The sequence below is a fragment of the Heptranchias perlo genome, chromosome 21 (assembly GCF_035084215.1).
Source record: "Heptranchias perlo isolate sHepPer1 chromosome 21, sHepPer1.hap1, whole genome shotgun sequence".
NCBI classification, from domain to species: Eukaryota; Metazoa; Chordata; class Chondrichthyes; order Hexanchiformes; family Hexanchidae; genus Heptranchias; species Heptranchias perlo.
Window position 1 is genome coordinate 7,730,736 of NC_090345.1, and position 15,639 is coordinate 7,746,374.

General features: G+C 44.6%; 1 protein-coding gene across 1 annotated transcript in view; it reads right to left on the bottom strand.

The window, feature by feature from the left end:
• pyroxd2 (pyridine nucleotide-disulphide oxidoreductase domain 2) overlaps positions 1-13,629 on the bottom strand; it is a 31,041-nt gene extending 17,412 nt beyond the window's left edge. The window contains exons 1-6 of the mRNA XM_068002047.1: positions 13,457-13,629; positions 10,611-10,630; positions 7,385-7,478; positions 4,887-4,960; positions 2,874-3,029; positions 780-933 (exon numbers count right to left, since the gene is read on the bottom strand). Of these exons, the coding sequence (XP_067858148.1) occupies positions 780-933; positions 2,874-3,029; positions 4,887-4,960; positions 7,385-7,478; positions 10,611-10,630; positions 13,457-13,580 (622 nt within the window). The 5' untranslated portion in view covers positions 13,581-13,629. The remainder of the gene's footprint in view (positions 1-779; positions 934-2,873; positions 3,030-4,886; positions 4,961-7,384; positions 7,479-10,610; positions 10,631-13,456) is intronic.
• Positions 13,630-15,639: the final 2,010 nt, after the last annotated feature.

A 15,639-nucleotide genomic window follows, 5' to 3' on the forward strand; every position in this document is an offset into this window, starting at 1 on the left:
TGTCTTTAAATGAAGAAGGAGGTCCGCTTTCAAAGCTGTGTATCTCCTGCAGTCATTATCACAAAGGTCGCAAAGATTAAAATCATAATTGAGGTTTGCTCTGCTTTCCTGCTCGAACCAACACCAAAAACAGACTGTCTGGTCATTCATGTTGTTGCTGTTTGTGGGACCTTGCTGTGAGAAAATTACTTCGAGTTACATCGAAACTACAGCACAGAAGTAGGCCATTCGGCCCAACTGGTCTATGCTGGCGCTTATGCTCCACACAAGCCTCCTCCCTCCCTATTTCATCTAACTCTATCAGCATACCCTTCTATTCCTTTCTCCCTCATGTGCTTATCTAGTTTCCCCTTAAATGCATCTATGCTATTTGCCGTAACTACTCCATGTGGTCGTGCATTCCACATTCTAACCACCCTACGAGTAAAGAAGTTTCTCCTGTATTCCTCATTGGATTTATCAGTGACTATTTTATATTTATGACCTCTAGTTTTGGTTTCCCCCACAAGTGGAAACATTTTCTCTTATGTCTACCCTATCAAACCCTTTCATTATCTTAAAGACCTCAATCAGGTCATTCCTCAATCTTCTCTTTTTCTAGAGAGAAGAGCCCCAGCCTGTTCAGCCTATCCTGATAAGTATATCCTCTCATTGGCTGCCACATTTGCCTCCAAAACACAGGGACTACACTTCAAAAAATAATTCATCGGCCTGCGAAGCATTTTGGGACGTTCCAGGGCTGTGAAAGGTGCTATATAAATGCAAGTTCTTTTGTTTACCTGTCTGAACGAGGGGCTTCACTGTACGTAGCGATCGTATCCTCTGCCTCAGTGAGTTGCTGGTTAGTGATGGGACATCCACAGGTACCGCATCCAGTAGAGGCTCAACTGCTGCAGCCATGCGATTGATCAAGGCCTCATACTCCGCGTATGCCTGGCAGGTAAAGCAGAACTCAGATTACAGAAAGCATGGAACGAGAAAAGGCCATTCAGCCCATTGTGCCTGCTCCTTCCACAACCTATGTACAACAGACACTGACTCACACATTTAATCTCCTTTGGGAGAAATTGTGCATATAGTTGATGCCTATAATATATTAAAAATCTTAGGTCTGCAGCATTCCATTATAAATTCCTATGCCCATATTGATAATGGAAACTCTCTATGTAAACTTGTCACATTGTAATTGCACCTTTCCGCCAGTGTCAGCACCGTAGGATCTCAGCTTTGCATCTTCCAGCTCCTCAGCCTGTACTGCAAAAGGGCTCTCAGGCTCCACCCGACTCTACTTCTCTGTTTCCCAAAATGCAATAAGTTTCTCTATTTAGTTATAGGTAATAATATAAAGTTAAAGTATTATATAAGAATAAGGACAGAAATAATTACTTTAATATCATAGTATCATAAGAAGATAAGAAATAGGAGCAGGAGTAGGCCATTCAGCCCGTCGAACCTGCTCCGCCATTCAATAAGATCATGGCTGATCTTCTACCTGAGATAGTTGCTCTGCTACGTACAAAACTCTGACCCATCGTAGTAGGTACAGCACAGGAGGAGGCCATTCGACCCATCGTGCCTGTGCCAGCTCTTTGAAAGAGCTATCCAATTGGTCCCATTCGCTTGCTCTTTCCCCATTGCCTTGTAAATTTTTTTCCTTCAAGTATTTATCTAATTCCCTTTGGAAGGTTACTATTGAATCTGCTTCCAGCACCCTTTCAGGCAGTGCATTCCAGATCGTTACAACTCGCTGCCTAAAAAACTGTTTCCTCATGTTGCCTCTGGTTCTTTTGCCGATCACCTTAAATCTGTGTCCTCTGGTTACCGACCCTTCTGCCACTGGATACAGTTTCTCCTTATTTACTCTATCAAAGCCGTTCATGATTTTTAACACCTCAATCAAATCTCCCCTTAACCTTCTCTGTTCTAAGGAGAACAATCCCAGCTTCTGCAGTCTCTTCACATAACTGAAGTCCCTCATCCCTGGCACCATTCTAGTAAATCTCCTCTGCACCCTCTCTACAGCCTTGACATCCTTCCTAAAGTGTGGTGCCCAGAATTGAACATAATACTCCAGCTGAAGCCCAACCAGTGTTTTATAATAGTTTAGCATAACTTCCTTGCTTTTGTACTCTACGTCTCTATTAATAAAGCCCAGGATCCCATATGCTTTTTTATGAGCTTTCTCAACTTGTCCTGTCACCTTCAAAGATTTGTGTATGTGCACCCAAGGTCTCTTTGTTCCTGCACCCCCTTTAAAATTATACCATTTAGTTTATATTGCCTATCCTCATTCTTCCTACCAAAATGCATCACTTCGCACTTCTCTGCATTAAATTTCATCTGCCATGTGTCTGCCCATTTCACCAGTAAACTGGAGGAAACTTGTTTACTACAGTTTCGAGCTTCGTGCCATCTGCAAACTTTGAAATTATACCCCCTATATCCAAGTCCAGGTCATTAATATATATCAAAATATGGGGTCTAAATTGCCTGAAATGACCTCAACAAGTCTCTACATACCCTGGTCCAATCATCTCCTGCTCTCTAACTCCCCTTCACCAGAAGACTACTCTTAATCTTGACTCCCTGTGTGCATTACCATGAGATTCTGAACTCCCTCCCTAAACCTCTCCACCTCTCTACCTCTCTCTCCTCCTTTAAGTCGCTCCTTAAAACCTACCTCTTTGACCAAGCTTTTGGTCACCTGTCCTAATATCTCTTTATGTGTCTCGGTGTCAATTTTTGTTTGATAATCACTCTTGTGAAATGTCTTGGGACGATTTTATTATGTTAAAGGCGCTATATAAATGCATTTTGTTATCGTTGTTGTTGCTGAAGTCCAATTCTGCCTTTATTTTCAGCATTTCAGTTACCTGAGCATCTTTCACTGAGAACTGTGCAATTTGTTTTTGGGTTTCGCCCATGTCCGTGCCCATTAGTAGTGAACGTGGTGGTTTTCCTCCGACTCCATCTTCCAACATCGGCGTGAAGGAAGATGGGTTTCTTATGTAAATCTTTAATCCGTGTTTCTGTCACAGAACAAAACATAAATTCAAATTTGAAAGATTTTTTTTTATTTTAACTCAACTGAACGTGAACCAACAATGAGGACATTCTAGTAGGATTGGAAGTAAGTGGGAGGAAGTGGGGAATAGTAATCATAGCGTCATAAGGTTGGGCTAAGATAAGAGTAACAGTGCTATTGGCCCATTGACTGCCAGCTTGGCTCAGTGGTAGCTGTCCCATCTTTAACTTAGAAGGTCTTGGGTTCAAGCCTGACTCTAGGACTTCATATAATCATCTAGCACAGAAAGAGGCCATTCAGCCCATTGTGTCTGTGCCTGCTCTTTGAAAGAGCTATCCAATTAGTCTAACTCCCTTGCTATTTCCCCATGGCCCTGCAAATTTTCCCCCTTCAAGTATTTATCCAATTCTCTTTTGAAAGTTACTATTGAATCTGCTTCCACTGCCCTTTCAGGCAGCGCATTCCAGATCAGAACAACTCGCTGTGTAAAAAAAAAATTGCCTCATCTTCCCTCTGGTTCTTTTGCCACTTGCCTTAAATCTGTATCCGTTGGTTATCGACCCTTCTGCCAGTGGAAGCAGTTTTTCCCTATTTACTTGAGCGTGTTGTTTCGGCTGACACTTCAGCGCATTACTGAGGGAGTGCTGCACTGTCAGAGGTGCCGTCTTTCAGTTGAGATGTTAAACCAAGGCCCCCTCTGCCCTCTCAGAAGTAAGTAAAAGGATCCCATGACAATATTTGAAGGATAGCAGAGGATTTGTCCTGGCCAACATTTATCCCTCAACCAACACCATCAAAACATGGTCATTTATCACATTGCTGCGTGTAGGACTTTGCTGTGTGCAAATTGGCTCCTGTGTTTCCTTCATAACAAGAGTGAGGGCACTTCAAAAGCAATTCATTGGCTTCAAAGCGCTTTGGTACATGCTGAGGATATGAAAGGCACTATATAAATTGCAAATTCTTTCTTTCGTTAAACTTTGGGAGGGCAAAATTTAAAACAATGTGCACACAGGTAACAGGAGAAATGGGCAGGGCTAAAAAAACAGGGCTGGCTTACCATAACTGACGAAAGGTCATCGACTTGAAACATTAACCCCACGTTTCTCTCGCCACAGATGCTGCCTGACCTGCCGAGTGTTTCCAGCATTTTCTGTTCTTGATATTTGAGAGGGCAGTGACTGAATGTGAAGTTAGGAGTTTTAGGAGAAACAGTGGCTCGCACATGAATGTCTTTAATACTTACCTTGACCAGTCAGGGCCTCCGGCCCCGGGTCAGCTGCTGGGAATCCCACCGCTCGGGCCTCCCCCTTCACTCATTGTTAAATTTAAGCCGCGGTGCCGATGATGTGCTCGGGCCGTAAATTTTGAATGTTAATTAGGTTCCCGTCTGCCTTTTGCGGGAGCCTCGACGATGGCCTGATTTGTGTTTGTCAAAATTTGAAAGGGGCAGGAATGGGGTCGGGTCGCTCCCGATATTTTAACCACCCCCACCCCGACCCTCTCCCGCCCATCAGGTGGGGAGGTTTAAAATCGAAGCCTGAGTGTCAGCAGGCTATTTGACTGTGCGGGCATCACAGCCCAACCCAATATCCAAACGGGAGCACTTTCAAGCAAGGGCTCACAGGTCAGCGTTCAGGAGCAGGAGTCCCAACTGATTCTTTCCTCCTTCCTATCCAAGGGGTGCTTAAGCCTATGATAGTGCCTCATCTACAGCCTTATCTGAGATCAACTAACTCAGCACAGATCAGGAGCCAAGCGCTGCCTGTACGACTGCACCAAACACCTTTTCCCACTAGGCCATCGGGGAGCTTAGCTGAGTTTTTCTCATGTATAATTTTTTATTTTAAAGGTCCCTCACCTTCAGCTCCAGCTCTTTGTAGATTCGAGGTCTCAGCAAACTGAGCACGTAAGACGCTCGAGAAAACTTAAAACCTGCAGCATAAAAGCACGGCATCAGATACACATGATACCAGAACTGAGAGGATATACTTATTAGGAAAGGCTGAACAGGCTGAGGCTCTTTTCTCTAGAAAAGGGAAGACTGAGAGGTGACCTGATAGAGGTCTTAAAGATAATGAAAGGGTTTGATAGGGTCGACGTAGAGAAGATGTTTTCACTTGTGGGGGAGACCAGAACTAAGGGCCATAAATATAAGATAGTCACTAATAAATCCAATAAGGAATTCAGGAGAAACTTTTTTACCCAAAGAGTGGTAAGAATGTGGAACTTGCTACCACAAGGAGTAGTTGAGGCACGATGCATTTAAGGGGAAGCTAGATAAGCACACGAGGGAGAAAGGGATAGAAGGGTATGCTGATAGGGTGAGATGAAATAGGGATGGAGGAGGCTCGTGTGGATTATAAATGCCAGCATATGCCAGTTGGGCCGAATGGCCTGATTCTGTGCTGTAGATTCGATGTAACTTGATGTAACAAGCAGCATGGTAGTGCAGTGGCTATGTTACTGGACTAGTAATGCAGAGGCCTGGACTAATAATTCAGTAGAACATGAGTTCAAATCCCATCATAGCATGTTTGAGAATTTAAATTAATCTGGAAATAAAAAGCTGGTACCAGTAAATATGACCATGGATTGTTATAAAAAACCCAACTGGTTCACTAATGCCCTTTATGGAAGGAAACCTGCCGTCCTTACCCAGTCTGGCCTATATGTGACTCCAGTCCCACACCAATGTGCTTGACTCTTATCTAACAAACCAGCACCTTCTCAGGGCAACAAGGGATGGGTAATAAATGCTGGCCTTGCCAGTGATGCCCACATCCTGAAATTTTTAAGAAGCATGTACATTTTAAAGGGGCTGTCATTTCAGGCTATGTAAGTACAACATTACATTATGAACATGCTGTTTACAGCTCCACTTAATCTTCAGAAAATGCCTTCTGCATTTAAATATTCACTAAACACGCCCACACAGCAGAGTCCAAACTCCAACCCTGGGCCACATGCAATAAGCCCTCAAAGGTCAGATGACCAAATATTTTTGGAGCTTATATATATATGATTTGCTGGTTAGTTCTGTTAGAATTTTATGTGCCTGGAGGTTTGGAATGGGCTGTTTTTAAGCACGGTTAACTGAAGCAGAACACCAAGGGCTGTTAATAGCAGCAACTTGAGATACCTGCAGATTAATGTGGACATGGACCGAACCTTTGTAGGGTAGTTCGCAGATCTTCGTACTACACACCTAAGTGACCCATGAACAAAGCTTGGACACTCCTGCTACAACAGCTTGATCAGGTGTTGGGCATTACTCAGTGGCTGCTCTCACCTCTGAGTCAGAAGATTGTTGGTTTCAAGACCCACTCCAGAGACCTGAGCACATAATCCCAACTGACACCCCCGGTGCAGTACTGAGGGAGTGCTCCACTGTTAGAGTTGCCGTCTTTCGGATGAGACGTTAAACTGAGGCCCCATCTGCCCTCTCAGGTGGATCCCATGACACTATTCGAAGAAGAGCAGGGCAGTTCTGCCCTGTGTCCTGGCCAATATTTATACCTCAGCCAGTATTTATCCCTCAACCAACATCATTAAAACAGATTATCTGGTCATTATCACATTGCCTTTTGAGGGACCTTGCTGTCGGCAAATTGGCTGCCGCATTTTCTACATTACAACAGTGACTACACTTCAAAAGTACTTCATTGGCTGTAAAGCGCTTTGGGACGCCCTGAGGTGGTGAAAAGTTCAGTGATTGGTGATTGGCAGGTGGATTGGGATGGCTAGGAAGGGTGATAGAACCCAAGGCACTGGATTTAGACAGAGGACCAAAAGATGCTGGGTTTGTTATTCTGGAAGGATGAGACCAAATGGGCCACATGAACCAATCATGTAATTACAACCACCAAACGTGCTGCTTGTGCTGATAGTACCATTTACTTTTTATTCATTCTTGGGATGTGGGCGTCGCTGGCGAGGCCGGCATTTATTTCCCATCCCCTAGTTGCCCTTGAGAAGGTGGTGGTGACCCACCTTCTTGAACTGCTGCAGCCCGTGTGGTGAAGGTGCTCCCACTGTGACGTTAGGTCAGGAGTTCCAGGATTTTAACCCAGCGACGATGGAGGAACGGTCGATATATGCCAATGTCAGGATGGTGTATGTGACTCGGAGGGGAACTTGGAGGTGATGGTGTTTCCCATGCACCTGCTGCCCTTGGCCTTCTAGGTGGTGGAGGCCGCGAGTTTGGGAGGTGCTGTGGAAGTAGCCATGGCTCACACTTTCATGTTTGAAGTCTGCAATGGCAGCTGACATGGGGCTTTCACACCTTTTAAGTTAAAAGATGTTCTTACTAAAACTCCAGAGGCCTCTTGTTTCCTACTGGGCAATGACTGGTCTTACCTGGAATGAGTTCCTCGGTGACAGTGGCCCCACCAATCACATGACGCCTCTCTAACACGGCAGTGTTCACTCCAGACTTCTGTAAGTATGCAGCCTGCAGGAGACAAGGTAACAATCAAGGTTCCATAGTACTGAAGATCAAATTTTGAGACACACCCACCAAATCATTCTTTAAAAATACTTCACAGACGTCAAATTAGTGAACATTTAAAGATGTATCGGATAAGCAAGGGCAGCCAGCAAGGACTTGTTGAAAGTAAGCCATGTTTGACAAATTTAATAGAGTTTTTTCGATATGATAAATAAAAAGGATGCAGTAGATGCAGTGCATATGGTTTTCAGAAAGTGTTCGATAAGATATCTCGCTGCAGACTTGTTACAAAGATTCATGCATGTGGTTTAAGAGGAAATGTAGCAGGATGGATAGAAAGTTGGCTGATGAACAGGAAGCAAAGAGTTAGAATAAAATAAAAGCAAAATACTGCAGATGCTGGAAATCTGAAATAAAAACAGAAAATGCTGAAAACACTCAGCAGGTCAGGCAGCATCTGTGGAGAGAGAATCAAGAGTTAAGATTTCAGGTCGATGACCTTTCATCTCAACTGGATGAAAGGTCATCGACCAGAAATGTTAACCCTACGTTTCTCTCTCCACACAGATGTTGCCTGACCTGCTGAGTGTTTCCAGCATTTTCTGTTTATATTGAAGAGTTAGAATTTCTGGGTGTTGCTCAGATTGATGAAAACTTGGACCTGATGTACCCCAAGGTCAAAGCTGGGCCCACTTTCATTCTCGATGTATAGAGGTGATTTGGACTTGATCACAGGGGGCAGGATATCAAAATTGGCTGACGACACGAAGGTACAGGGTTTGGCAAACAGTGGTGGGGGGGTGGGGTTTGTCTGACTTCAGGAGGACACAGACAGGTTAGAATGGACAGACAGGTGGCAGGTGCAATTTAATGCAGAGAAATGTGAGGTAATGCATTTTTGGAGGTAAAAGAAAGAATAGGAGTATACACTCAATGGAAAAACACTGGAGGGTGTTTTAGAGACCTAGAGGCTGAAATACATAACTCCTCGAAAGTGCAGGTGATCAAAGCCATAAAAAAAGCCAATAGCATTTTGGGTTTTATAAATGGAAAAATAGAGTTCAAGATGTAACGATAAATTTATAAAAGGCAATGGTTAGGCCAATTGGAGTACTGTGTACAATTTTAAATGCTGCATTATAGAAAGAACATTAAAGCCAATGAGAGAGAATAACATAGATTTACCAGGATGATGCTAGGATGGCAATGTCATGAGGACAGACTTGAGATACTGAGACTATTTCCACTGGAGCAGAGAAAGCTAAGAGATTTACTAGAGATTTTGAAAATTCTGCTGCAGATGTGTATTTCACACCCTGGGGGCCTGCTGCAGATGTGTGTTTTATACCCTGAGGGGGAGGGGGGAGTCTGGTGCAGATGTGTGTCTCACACCCTGGAGTCTGGTGCAGATGTGTGTCTCACACCCTGGTGGTCTGGTGCAGATGTGTGTTTCACACCCTGGGGTCTGGTGCAGATGTGTGTTTCACACCCTGGAGTCTGGTGCAGATGTGTGTCTCACACCCTGGAGTCTGGTGCAGATGTGTGTTTCACACCCTGGGGTCTGGTGCAGATGTGTGTCTCACACCCTGGAGGCTGGTGCAGATGTGTGTCTCACACCCTGGAGTCTGGTGCAGATGTGTGTTTCACACCCTGGGGTCTGGTGAAGATGTGTGTTTCACACCCTGGAGTCTGGTGCAGATGTGTGTTTCACACCCTGGAGTCTGGTGCAGATGTGTGTCTCACACCCTGGAGTCTGGTGCAGATGTGTGTTTCACACCCTGGGGTCTGGTGCAGATGTGTGTCTCACACCCTGGAGTCTGGTGCAGGCGTGTGTCTCACACCCTGGAGTCTGGTGCAGATGTGTGTCTCACACCCTGGAGTCTGGTGCAGATGTGTGTCTCACACCCTGGAGTCTGGTGCAGGTGTGTGCCTCAATCCCTGTACGACAGAGTTTCACCCGAAACATTAACCTGTCTGCTCTCTTTAAGAAGCTGACAGTCCTGTTGTGTATTTCCTGTTTTTATTAAAGCAGACGGAATGCAGCGATGATCTGAACTTTGGATTTAACAGGATCGGTTTAGTGCAGCCATGTGTCACATTCCTTGTCAGTGCAATAAAAAGGTTCAGAATATCTGAATCTTGATCTCATGAAATTCAAAGTTCAAATTCACCCAAAAACCGCTCACCCATAAATCCCACTTTCTGAAATAACACAGAAAGCTCTGGAAATAAACAACAGGTCAGTCAGCCTGTGAAAAGAGATGAGAGAGGTTAATGTTTCGGGTCAGGACACTTCACTCAAAGTGGGGGCTCTGACAAAGAGTCGAAATGGTCAACACCGAAACATGAATCTGTCCTTTCTCTTTCCGATGCTGGCTAACCTGCTGTGTATTTCCAGCATTTTTCTGGTTTTAATTTCATAGTTCCAGCATTTGCAGATGTTTTTTTTTTGGTCTTGTTAATTGTGACAGTAGGGTTAGGCAAATCAGTGAAAGGCAGATTTAGGACTGATATCAGGAAGATCTTCTTCACACAGAGTGATCAACACTTGGAATGGGCTCTCAGATCGAGAAAGTCAGGAATCATTTAAAAATCAAATGGATGTTACAATGGCGGGGGAGGGGGGATGGAGTGTAGGGTCCGGATGAACGAACTAAGATGGGTCGAATGGCCTTCCTTGTCTGTAATTATCTTCTGAATTCCACTTCCTTTAGTTATTTTGATAACCACTTTGATTACATATTGCGAATCCTTTTTTTTTGAGGGTATGAAATGCCTTCATTCTCCCCCAGACAACCTGGTCTCTCTCTGGCTGAGACCGAGTCTGCCAAAGACTGTCTGCAGTCTTTTCCCAATGTCGCTCTGAACTGACCGCCAGCAATCGGGATGACCAGCCGTAGTCCTTCTGCCTGCTGCACAGAGACCGCTGGCTGCCACTGGCCACCCTCCCACCGAAGGGGAGCCAAAGTTTTTGCCAATGTTTACAGGGTGGTGAGGCTGCGGCCTTCAGCCTGGGCTGCTTCTGGCCGGTTCCGAGAGCTAAAGTTCCAAAAGCTCCCCAAATACAAGCTGGGCTGGCACCTCAATGTAAAGCCCTTTAAATTGTTACCAGAAGGATAAAAGAAATGTACGTACTGCTACAAGCCCATTGTGGCCTGGGGAAATAAAGGAAAAAAATGTTAATTTTCTTATTGCTTAAATACAGATAATATATATCATGAGTCAATAATCTGCTTTAGTGGTTCAAGGGATTGCATAAATAGTGATAGCTACAGGAACATCAACGACAACTTGCATTTATACAATGCCTTTAATGTAGTAAAACGTCCCAAGGCACTTCACAGGAGCGTAATCAGACAAAAATTGACACCTAGCTAAAGGAGACATTAGGACAGGCAACAAAACGCTTGGTCAAAGAGGTAGGTTTTCAGCAGCTTCTTAAAGGGGAGAGGGGTGGAGAGGTTTAGGGAGGGAATTCCAGAACTTGAGGCCTAGACGGCTGAAGGCACGGCCGCCAATGGCGGGGCAAAGTGGGGGATGCACAAGAGGCCGGAGTTGGAGGAACACAGGGTTCTCGGAGGGTTGTTGGGCTGGCGGAGGTCACAGAGATAGGGAGGGGGTGAGGGCATAGAGAACAGTTTAGATCCAAGCCATTCCCATGTATCTGCTGCTGTTTCAAGATATCACCTTCTCACATCTCAAAGCAGTTCACATACAATGAATTGCATTGAAGTGCAGTGACTGTTGTTATGTAGACAAAAGGGGCAGCTATTTTGCACCTGCAACATCCCACAAACAGCAATGAGATGAACAGCCAGTTAATCTGTTTTTTTGACGGCGCTGGTTGAAGGATGAGTGCAGCTCCAACAACACTCAAGAAGCTCAACACCATCCAGGATAAAGCAGCCCGCTTGATTGGCACCCCATCCACCCCTTAAACATTCACTCCCTTCACCACCAGCGCACAGTGGCTGCAGTGTGTACCATCCACAGGATGCACTGCAGCAACTCGCCAAGGCTTCTTCGACAGTACCTCCCAAACCCGCGTCCTCCACCATCTAGAAGGACAAGGGCAGCAGGCACATGGGAACAACACCACCTGCACGTTCCCCTCCAAGTCACACACCATCCCGACTTGGAAATATATCGGCCGTTCCTTCATCGTCGCTGGGTCAAAATCCTGGAACTCCCTTCCTAACAGCACTGTGGGAGAACCTTCACCACACGGACTGCAGCGGTTCAAGAAGGCGGCTCACAACCACCTTCTCAAGGGCAATTAGGGATGGGCAATAAATGCCGGCCTCGCCAGCGACGCCCACATCCCATAAACGAATAAAAAGAAGAGAAATGTTTACCAGGATATTGGGAGAACCCCCTGCTCTTCTTTAGATTTCTCATAAGATCTTTAATAGCTGATCAAGAGAACAGCACTTTTAACAATGGAACATAGGAACAGCAGTAGGACAATCAGCCCCTCGAGCCTATTCCGCCATTCAATGAGATCATGGCTGATCTGTGACCTAACTCCATATACCCACCTTAGCCCCATATCTCATAAAACCTTTGGTTAACAAGAATCTATCAATCTCAGATTTAAAATTAACAATTGAGCTAACATCAACTGCCGTTTGCAGAAGAGAGTTCCAAACTTCTACCACCCTTTGTGTGTAGAAGTGTTTCCTAACTTCACTCCTAAAAGTCTTGGCCCTAATTTTTAGGCTATGTCCCCTAGTCCTAGACTCTCCAACAAGTGGAAATAGTTTCCCTCTACCTACCCTTTCAGTTCCCCTTAATATCTTGAAAACTTCAATCAAATCACCCCTTAATCTTCTAAATTCCAGGGAATACATCGTTAGTTTGTGTAATCTGCCCTCGTAATTTAACCCTTGGAGTCCAAGTAATATTCTAGTAAATCTACGCTGCACTCCCTCCAAGGCCAATATGTCCTTCCTAAGGTGTGGTGCCCAGAACTGAACACAGAACTCCAGGTGAGGTAAAACCAGGGCTTTGTATAGCTGTAGCATAACTTTGACCCCCTTGTATTCTAGACCTCTAGATATAAAGGCCAGCATTCCATTAGATTTTTGATTATTTTCTGTACCTGTCCAAGACATTTTAATGATCTATGTACATGGACCCCTAAGTCTCTTTGGACCTCCAGTGTTTCGAGTTTTTCACCATTTAGAAAGTACTCTGATCTATCCTTCTTAGGTCTCTCCTTCAGTACTTATAGAAATATATTATATATATCCACAGTTTAGCACAGCAATCAAAAACCCTTTTTTTTTTACTAGCCAATGAGCTAGGTAAGCATATTAACTACTGTAAGTGTATGTTGTGCTACTGCTCACTCGCACTGTTACAGGTTAATAGACTTGTTTAGCAGTCAAACCCAAGGTCTAGCGTGGTGTGGGATTATTCTGCCACTTTCCTAAGAGGGAACGTGATAAAATCAAGTTGGTGAAATGAACTGAGCGGGGGTTCTCAGTTTGTTTCCTGGGCACGTTCCAGATTTAAGTCGATATCTGGGCAAGTGAAAACACTCTCCGGGACATAGGGAGCGAGGGCTTGTACTCACGGGGGTAGTCTGAAATATAAAAGCCAAAGTATCTACAGTTACAGAAAAAGACTCTCTACAAATACAAGAGCTGACATCGATGTCAAGGATACTCCGTGTGTTCCACTTGAAATAATATCCTGCAAAACTGAATGATAATAACCACTTAAATTAATCAGAATAATCATCCAAATCAAGATATGTTTACATATGTTACACACGCTATTCAAAGATAAAACATGCAATTCTTGTGGAACTGGTCTGATTATGTTGTCAGTGAGCAGAAAAATATGCTTCTTTGTGCAGCTGCCTAAAGCCCACTTGCTTTAAAATGAGATAAAAATCTTTCTTTAAGTCGGGGTTCATCATTCGCCTCCCTTCCTATAAAAAGTTTGACAAGGTTTTCGGAAGTTTCGCTGGTTACCTCCCCCTATTACCACGGCGTCATACTGAGATCGGAGTGCTGTGTCTGAACTCTGGCTCCTTCTGGTCGGGCTGTTCAGAAGGATTTTCCAAACCCTGCACCGACTTGAAGTGATCGCCATCATAAGTTAGACTTTTCAGAAGACCGAAGATCAAGTTTCACCGCAGCAAGACAACCAGAATCCAACGGGGGGGGGGGGGGGGGAACCATGACTCCTCCCACGGGCAGACCAGAAATAGGCCACCCCCCCCAAACACACACCCACAAACACACAGGGGATTCACACAACCAGCTCTCCACACCAGGTATCTGAGCAACAAATGATTGTCAGTATTGGGAGCCGTTCATTATACGAATCTTAGGTGTAAACTAAAAGGTTACAATTGTTGAAATATTGTCATCATCTAGTAATTCCATGTCCTTTAGATTGTTTATTGCATCTGCATATAACTACAACAATTTGCATTTACATAGCACCCTTAACGTAGTAAAATGTCCCAAGCCGCTTCACAGGAGCGTAATCGAAGAAAATTTGATACCGAGCCACATGCGGAGATGTTAGGAAAGGTCAAAGAGGTAGATTTTAAGGAGCGTCTGAAAGGAGGAGAGAGAGAGAGATAGAGGTGGAGAGGTTTAGGGAGGGAATTCCAGAGTTTAGGGCCGAGGCAGCTGAAGGCACGGCCGCCAATGGTGGAGCGATTAAAATCGGGGCTGGGCAAGAGGCCAGAATTGGAGGAGTGCAAAGAAGGAAGGTTGTTGGGCTGGAGGAGGTTACAGAGACAGGGAGGGGCGAGTCTGTGGAGGGATTTGAAAACAAGGATGGGAATTTTAAAATCGAGGCGCTGCCAGTCCAGGAATTAATGTAGGTCAGCAAACTCAGGGGTGATGGGTCAGCGGGACTTAGTGCGAGTTAGGATACAGGCAGCAGGGTTTTGGACGAGCCCAAATTTATGGAGGGTGGAAGATGGGAGGCCGGCCAGGAGAGCATTGGAATAATCAAGCCTGGCAATAACAAAGGCATGGATGAGGGTTTCGGCAGCAGATGAGCTGAGGCAGGGGCGGAGATGGGCGATGTTACAGAGGTGCAAGTAGGCAGTCTTGGTGGTGGAGCCAATACGGGATCGGAAGCTCATTTCGGGGTCAAATAGGACACCAAGTTTACGAACGGTCTGGTTTCAGCCTCAGACAGTATTCCAGATGTATTTGTACACTCGACTCTTCATTGTGGGTACTGTTGTGCCACATGACTTTACGAGCAATCTTGTACTTAATGATAAAAATAAATCTGAGCTACTTCCTATTGGGGAGACCCACAAGGTTTGTTCTATTCCTCCCCCTAAATGTATTTTCCTTGCAAAAAACGAATATGTGGATTGGTGGGGGGGAAAGAACCTTGTTACTTATAAAGCTCCTGTTCACTTCCCTCAGAGACTTTCCACTGTTGTAAAGAAAGACTTGCATTTATATAGCACCTTTCACGACTTCAGGCCATCGCAAAATGCTTTCAAGTACTTTTGAAGTGTAGTCACTGTTGTAATGTAGGAAAGGTGGTACCCAATTTGCGCACAGCAAGATCCCACAAATAGCAACATGATAATGACCAGATAATCTGTTGTAGTGATGTTGGTTGAGGGATAAATATTGGCAAAGACACCATGGAGAACTCCCCTGCTCTTCTTTGAAATAGTGCCATGGGATCTTTTACATCCACCTGAGAGGGGAGATTGGGCCTCGGTTTAACATCTCATCTGAAAGACGGCACCTCGGACAGTGGAGCGACTGATGTAAGTAGGCATTTTAATAATTATCAATATTTTATATTGTATAAAAACTGATGCAATACATGTAAAAGAAACTGTAATTAATCCCATAAATGTCAATATAACAAAAGCAAAATACTGCAGATGCAGGAAATCTGAAATAATAACAGAAAATGCTGGAAATACTCAGCAAGTTGGGCAGCATCTTTGGAGAAACGGAGTTAACATAAGAACATAAGAAATAGGAGCAGGAGTAGGCCATACCGCCCATCGAGCCTGCTCCGCCATTCAATCAGACCATGGCTGATCTTCGACCTCAACTCCACTTTCCTGCCCAATCCCCATATCCCTTGATTCCCCAAGAGACCAAAAATCTATCCATCTCAGCCTTGAATATGTTCAACGACTCAGCATCTACAGTCC